This window comes from Branchiostoma belcheri, unplaced genomic scaffold (assembly GCF_001625305.1).
Source record: "Branchiostoma belcheri isolate BF01 breed outbred unplaced genomic scaffold, Haploidv18h27 scaffold66, whole genome shotgun sequence".
NCBI lineage: Eukaryota > Metazoa > Chordata > Leptocardii > Amphioxiformes > Branchiostomatidae > Branchiostoma > Branchiostoma belcheri.
Window position 1 is genome coordinate 692,174 of NW_017804309.1, and position 7,869 is coordinate 700,042.

The window sequence follows — 7,869 nt, forward strand, 5'->3', positions numbered from 1 at the left end:
CTTCATCAGCTGATTCGGGTGGTCATGTGACTGGGTGGGTACAGGAAGGCGACTTTTTGAGAAACGAATTTTTGCCGACACCCTTGCGGAATCCGGCGACATCTGCGATGGACAGCCAAGGGAGGAAAGTTATCGTCTGCGACAACGGGACAGGGGTGTGTGTGCTTCACTTGTATCTCATTTTGGTTAGGATTTTCCGAAAGGAAACGGCGATAGAGGCTCCAGAATGTCGGATACTAGCGAAGCCTAAAGGGGGAGGGTCAACTTCCGCATTGATATATTCGTTCTCTTGCCAGAAATTAACTTATTCAGAGTCACTGTTTCTTCTTCATCTTGTGTCTATAAGTATGAAGCCTTCGCTTTTATTTTATAAGTTGTGTTGTTTGTTATGCAGTACTGTCGAAGTTGTCGAAATTTGCTGGGGAATTTAAAATGGGGAGGGGGGCATTTTGAGAGGAACAGGAAGTGTAAAACTATCCTCAGACAAACAGCAAGAAAATCTGCACAGTGAAGTCACATAACCTCAGCTTGGTTACACAAAACGCCACCTAGAGTTAGCCCAGAAGTCGTGCATGTATGGATTATCGTATGTTTTGTTTCCTGGCCAGTTCGTGAAGTGCGGCTATGCAGGAGCCAACTTCCCGGAACACATCTTCCCCTCCATGGTGGGGCGGCCCATCATCAGATCATCCGCCAAGATTGGCGACATCGAAATCAAGGTAAGCAGGCGGTGAAAAGACTATAGAACAGTGACGCATTGTCACAAGTTAACATGTCACAACCTACATTGATTTTTAATTTGTGTTGCTGGCAAACCAGACCCATAACAAAAAAAACTACAGGAAACATCCTCAGCTCAACTCAATCAACACTTCCTATGTTTTCTTTCTAGACTTCACTAGATTTTGTAAACCAACATCTGCTTGAAGATTACTCGTATCTTTCTAGTGATGTCACAGGAAAATGCTGGGTCATTGCAGATTGTCTTCTTTGTGTATCTTGGTTTCCTCCCCCATTTGCTGGTCTTGTCTAGAGCACAGATTTTTTTCAGCAAGTTTGCCTAGTGACTGCACACTACACCTGACCTTTGTACTCTACACTGTTCAATTGTTACAAATGTCAGAGACACTAACTTCTGTAACTTGCATGCAAAGTCTGGCTGGAAACTATAGAATAATTCTTATGGTAAAATGTTGTCTTTGTCATGCTTTTATTTCTAGTCTTTGGAGCTAGTGATATTTTTGCTTCCTAACAGTAACACTGTAACCAACACAGATTTGGTGGACACTCTGGCAAGGAAAGGATTAACTGTTTGTGTGTCTAATCATGCATGGCAGTGAGTTAACATTGTCTCCCATGTTAAATGCTATAACATTTAACATGCCTGAAAACCTTGAGCAGACAAGCCAAGCACTTTACAAAAACTATGAATGTAAGTATGTAGCAGAATGTTAGTCCTCTAGCTACTGCTTGCATGGCGTACTGCTATCTGTTGTAGACTGTGTTAAAGACGGTGTGCAAATAATTTGTGCTCTTCTCTCTACCCTCTGCACTCTGACTTGTCCTGTACCTGTTTACAGAAGGTATGCTTGACCAAGTTGACGTCATGGTCACTCACAGGTTTCAACTAGTAGGATTACAGTTGAAATCTTTCTTCATCCGGTTTCAACTAAGTTTTCTTAGGAAAGGGTTCATGTCTTGCGACTTTACTATAGGTACCTAAAATACAATTCCTGCAGTGTACCAAAGCATGCATGGCCCTTAAACAGTGCTCTTGTTGTGTTGTGTCAGATGAAAACGAGATGAAATTATCCTTTTAAGCATTATAAAGTCATTAATTTAAATTCACATCATGTATGTAAGATTAACTACACTGTGCAAAATCAATGGCAGCATCCTTTGCTTCAGCAGAAACTTGTTTCAAATTTCCAAAATTTTTATAACATCCAAAATTGCAAGCAACCTGAAGATTTATTTCAAGCCCCGCAGTTTCTTACAAGATGACTCATTCTTCTCCTTCTAGGACCTGATGTTGGGAGATGAGGCGAGCGAGCTGCGGTCCTACCTGGAGGTGAACTACCCGATGGAGAACGGGATCGTGCGCAACTGGGACGATATGCTGCACCTGTGGGACTACACCTTCGGGGAGCAGAAACTCCAAATCAACGCACCGGACGCCAAGATCCTCCTCACAGAACCCCCCATGAACCCGGTTAAGAACAGGGAAAAGATGGTGGAGGTACTGGAAATTTGTTTATTTTTGCTGGGACTTTGGCTGTGGAAGGTGAAAGGTTTCCACAGTGTTTTCAATTTTTACATGGAAAAAGTCTGTATTACAGTTGTAATGTCAGGAAACACATATTTGCAGTGTCTTGATTTCGCACAATTTCATGAAGCCACAGGTGAAAACTAAACCACCATGAACAAGATTTATAGTACTTGAACATTTTACCTGTGCATATCTAAGGTGCAGTTCTCAAATCAACTGCAAGGTGGCACTCCATCTCATTGCAAGGTAAGCTGACAGCCCAACAATGTTTGTCTTTGTTCCAGGTCATGTTTGAAAGGTACCAGTTTGAGGGTGTGTATATAGCCATCCAGGCTGTCCTCACCTTATATGCACAAGGTATGCTCCACTGACTTGAATAGCTGTGTAGATTCCTTTGTCTGCTTTCCTTCAGATTTAAAAAAAATATCTTTTAAGTCACTTAAGCAAGTTTCAGTAGTTTAAATTCGATTAAACTCCATTTAATGTTTGCAGATTCACCCAGAGTGCCAATTTAAACAAGAGGTGCCAACAGTTTTGAGGTATTTTCAGCACTATAAGCATGAATATCTGCAGATTGTAGCTTTGCCTGATGTTGATGTGTTTTTGTCCCACCCTCCCAGGGCTGCTGACGGGTGTTGTGGTGGACTCCGGTGACGGTGTGACTCACATCTGTCCGGTGTACGAAGGTTTCGCTCTCCCACATCTCACACGGCGACTTGACATCGCAGGCAGGGACATCACAAGATATCTCATTAAGGTAGTCTGTCTCTATGTATACTTATGATGGGTCGTTATTGATATTGATCACGCAGGCAGACGGTTGTCTTGACTGATTGAAGCTGTGAAATCCAGTACTCGAACCAACAAGAACAGAACAGTGTCCGTTGTATTTTAGACCAAGGATGAACTCGTTGTGAAATTGGTTTCATTTATTTGAATAACTACAGGTGCTCAGTAGGGGTACTTTTACCTTTGATGCCCGTTAGGTTCTGTTGCAGAGAAGCAATGAGATGATGAAAATCTTATGCCAATCTGTGTCTGGGCTTCTGAACAAACACTGATGGATGTTTGAGTCCTGATCATTGCTTCATGGATGCTAACGACCCAGATGTGTAGCACGCTGAAGTCTTGTTTTTTAAAGAAGTTTCTTTATTTCCAGTTGCTGCTACTCAGAGGGTATGCCTTCAACCACACAGCAGACTTTGAGACAGTTAGGATGATGAAGGAGAAATTGTGCTATGTTGGGTGAGTAGTCAAGTTGACTTGAGAAGTACTCCATGTCCAGGCTTCTGAATCACCTGATGATATGCTTTGTGACTCTTTTTCTGTGGACAATCTGTCTACATTGATTGTTTGACTTTGCTTGGTTGACATTTTTTACTTTTTCCTTCACACCAACAGCTACAACATAGAGCAAGAGCAGAAGCTTGCCCTGGATACCACTGTTCTGGTGGAGTCATACACGGTAAGTGTTGATATTCCACAAGTAGTATATGTAGGGCTGGGTACCAGTGCTCTGCACATGTAAAATTCTTCAGGTTCAGATTCAGGTACGGACAAACCTGAATGGGTTACCAGTTGTGTTTTAAACGTGAACATGTTTGTGTATTTTAAGACGACAGAAAAGACATGGCTTCTAGAATGATGATTCAATTGGTGAATTCTGTATGACACTTTGTGTGAATACAAACTTGCTAACTGACTAGAGCACAGCCATGTAACAGGACATTCCAAAGCTGAACTCCATATTTCAGTGTCTCTCAAACAGTATGAATGAAATGTTTTTATATCTACAGGCCCATGTACCCTGTCTTAAGTATTACTGTGTCAATTGTTGCAAAATGTCAGTGAGCATCTGAAACTTCTGTAAATGTTGGGTATTTTTGTCTTAATGAATTGATAGCAATGTAGTTTCTAACTGACAGTGTGTGTTCAGTCTATGTAGTAATGTTGTATATTACTTAGGTATAATTACATAACTGGCATGCTGATTTGGTAATGTTTGGTGTTGATGTGTCCCTGCACAGTTACCTGATGGCCGTGTGATTAAGGTGGGAGGGGAGCGGTTTGAGGCTCCGGAGGCGCTGTTCCAGCCTCACCTGATCAACGTGGAGGGGGTGGGGGTGGCCGAACTGCTCTTCAACACCATCCAGGCCGCTGACATAGACACCAGGTCAGACACGGCAGAAACAGTTGTTTCCTAAAACTATTATAGGGGTATCCTCATTATACATCTTCGAACTATGCTTGTAGTTCGAGGTCTAAAGGTAAGGCATGATAGGTCATTCAGTGTAATATGGCCAGCTTAACTCGCAATACTGATACAGGGAAGCAATGAGATGATGAAAATCTTATGCCAATCTGTGTCTGGGCTTCTGAACAAACACTGATGGATGTTAGAGTCCTGATCATTGATGCATTTTTTTTTTTTTGTCAATGAATAAATTATTATTTCCTCAGGCCTGAGTTCTACAAGCACATTGTGTTGTCAGGCGGGTCCACCATGTACCCCGGCCTGCCCTCCAGACTGGAGAGGGAGATCAAGCAGCTCTATCTGGAGAGGGTGCTGAAGGGAGACACCACCAAGCTGTCGGTAAGTGAACTGCAGGGGGTTGAACATGAATTGTTTGTATGATGACTGAATAAGAGAATGAGAGAGTCAGTATCTGAGCATGCATGCTCAAATTTGTCTCTTGCACCAATGCAACAGTTAATACAAAGCGTGCTTCTTTTTGGATGGACCAGGAAGAATGGGTTAGGAATTTGGTTTCAGGTTTTTCCCCTCTGTTGTATTTTATTTTCTTATTGTTCTTATTTTGTTTGTTTTTTTGCTCTACATACTAATTCAAATTTTTTGTTCTCTTGCCTTCATCTTTCTGTGCTATTTACTAACATTTTCACCATGGCAACTGCAGTCTTTCCTTGTTTTTTCCCCGGGTGGGGGAGGGTGAACTCCTGGAACAGCCCTACCTTGCCCAGGGGTCAGTTCTTTTCATCCCCAGTAGATACCTGTTGACAAACTCTTGTTGCAGCTCATTTACTCCAGTGATAAGCAGGATGGAATAGTCTTCCTTTTGTTGAAAGTTGAACAGTACATCTTTTCATGCTAAGCCCCCCTCGGCACTGGGTGTGCAGGCCTGGGAGTTACGGGGTCATCTTTCCATGGGGAGAAGCACAAACGGTTGTGTTGTTTCGCAGCTGTAGGGATGTAACCCCGACCACTATATGTACAGGTGATAACACAACTATCGGAGCTGTCGTCTGGTCTGGGGAATAACCACTTAAACAAATCATACACAGTGGGATAACAAAAAGGCTATGGGACTACTTTTTACATTTTTGGGGTCAGGGAAGCAATGAGATGATGAAAATCTTATGCCAATATGTGTCTGGGCTTCTGAACAAACACTGATGGATGTTAGAGTCCTGATCATTGCTTCATACCATAGTTTTCCTGACGAAATCCTCAAAACACTGCTGCTATGGCAAACCGTAAGAAAGAAAGTAGTTGTAGTTGAAAATGCATAATTTTCTCAACACAAGTTAAGAAACAATGTTATATCAATTCTAAAAGCTGCATTATGTTCTCTGCAGAAATTCAAGATCCGTATCGAGGACCCCCCTCGGCGGAAGCACATGGTGTTCCTGGGAGGTGCCGTGCTGGCTGACATCATGAAGGACAAGGATGACTTCTGGATGACCCGAGCGGAGTATCAGGAGAAGGGGCTCAGGTGTCTGGAGAAGCTTGGAGTAGCTGTGTCGTAACAAGACTTCTTTATCATACCCAACCCATCTGTACAGTACCAGTTAAGGTTCATGGTCCCCACAGGAGGCATATTTCAGGGTGCGAAATACTGCCTGCATGTACAGGTTAGTGCAGGTCAAATTGAAACTGTCTACCTGCCCAACCTGCACCAGTCGAAAGTAGCATCCAGTTTTATTTAAGATGGTCCGCATTTGATGTTTTTTTTTCTTGTGGACTGAAAGGCAAAATAAATTGAGTTCAGATCAAATTTGTTTGGTGCAGGTGCAGGAATGAGTATTTTGAGCCCTGATATCTCTATGGTATGTTCATACTTCTAGTAAGCAGGATAGCCATGTTTTTATACACCAGAGGCTCAGAGCCAAAAGCAGCTTCATATGTGTAATCAAAACGATACGGTTTCAGACACATCTTACCCCCATCTGTCCACAGCTAGTTAGCATGCTCAGGAGAAAATTTCCAGGTCAACTTCTTGAGGTTGTAGGTGAAGACCAAGTTTGTCCTCAATTTGCTGGTGAGGACTGATGTTAGAACAATGATTCATTCAGGTACAGGAATACCCAACAAAAGATGAGGCTACCCTAATCCATTCCCTTGGTTCTGGTACATTTTGAAGCAAAAATCAAGCAAGAAGTCTATATGAAAACAGAAGACAGTTCAAGACTGGTAGAAAAATTTGGATCTGGGTGTAGCAACACCCCAAAACTGAGTGCACCAAGGCATGAACTTGGTCTCCAGCCAGATTTTTCTTTCATGTTGTTCTTTCACTTCAGCATTATCATTTGTAGGTATCAGAACCAACACTGTTAATTGGTGTGGCCATCGTATAAATTGTCTTCCATTGTCAAGAAGATGGTACTGCTGTAGAAAGCTTGATCTGGTGATGTTTCATGTTGATATTTTAATCACTAGTAAGACGAGGTGCTGGTGAATGTGTAAGATGTAGGATTTAAGTTTTGTCACTGGCTGACAAGTGTGCAAGTTAGTCTTAACTTCAGTACAAGTAATGTTGTTGAAGCCGAAGCACATCTTGAGAAACATGTCTTAACAGAAATGATACTGATGATCTGAGTGTGTTACCTGCTTTGTCAGGCACATCACGTGGAGTTGTGACTTGAGCTCTCGTGGCATGTAAGAATTTTTTCAGAAACGGAGCAGGGTAAGAAATAGCGTATGATAGTAATTCTGTGCTTACACTGACAGCTTTGAATTGATAGGCAAAACTTAGTAGTACCGTCAATATGTTCTATACCAGTAATAATTCAGTGTATGAATTTTTTACTCCTACTGTTGAAAAGATGCCAGTGAATCAATCTGGTTGCAGTATGGTCTTAGTAAGGTACTTGTAGATGTGACTTGGGTGGTCATGTCATTGTAATAATGAAATGGTAGGTCACTACTTTAATATGATCTATCTAAAATTGCCATTTGGAGGAAGCAGATGTTCATTCCAGTATATTGACTAGGGAAAACTTGCAGTAGGGAGGTTGTTTGATTCCTTTCCTCACAATGAAAGATTTTATATATCTATATATGTATGTATACACTGCTATCACTTCAGATATTCAGGTCTGGATTAAAAGTGTCATAAATACTTAGTCTGATTCTTGGCTTAGATTGTTCATATTTTGTTGGTTATTATAAACGTTCTCATTTGAATCTAGCATGATATCCAAACCTATTATAGCCGCAGAGTCTCTTGTTAAAAATTTTAGCACATGACAAAGGACACTTGGCAGCTTGGCCACACACACACACACACACACACACACACACACACACACACACACACACACACACACACACACACACACACACACACACACACACACACACA

At 41.8% G+C, this 7,869-nt stretch overlaps 1 protein-coding gene across 1 annotated transcript; it reads left to right on the forward strand.

The window, feature by feature from the left end:
- The first annotated feature begins 1 nt into the window (after position 1).
- On the forward strand, positions 2-7,630 carry LOC109483808 (actin-related protein 2). Its single transcript, XM_019786939.1, has 10 exons — positions 2-155; positions 609-719; positions 2,024-2,239; positions 2,554-2,626; positions 2,890-3,026; positions 3,429-3,514; positions 3,671-3,734; positions 4,297-4,442; positions 4,730-4,862; positions 5,864-7,630. Exons 1-10 carry the CDS (start codon positions 108-110, stop codon positions 6,032-6,034), a joined length of 1,185 nt encoding a protein of 394 aa, XP_019642498.1. The 5' UTR covers positions 2-107; the 3' UTR covers positions 6,035-7,630.
- Positions 7,631-7,869: the final 239 nt, after the last annotated feature.

Bases quoted from the DNA above. Each gene is read 5' to 3' on its own strand.
- LOC109483808 (XM_019786939.1), top strand. From the start codon at position 108: ATGGACAGCCAAGGGAGGAAAGTTATCGTCTGCGACAACGGGACAGGG. The intron at 720-2,023 runs GTAAGCAGGCGG...TTCTCCTTCTAG, and splicing joins TTGGCGACATCGAAATCAAG to GACCTGATGTTGGGAGATGA. The intron at 3,735-4,296 runs GTAAGTGTTGAT...GTCCCTGCACAG, and splicing joins TTCTGGTGGAGTCATACACG to TTACCTGATGGCCGTGTGAT.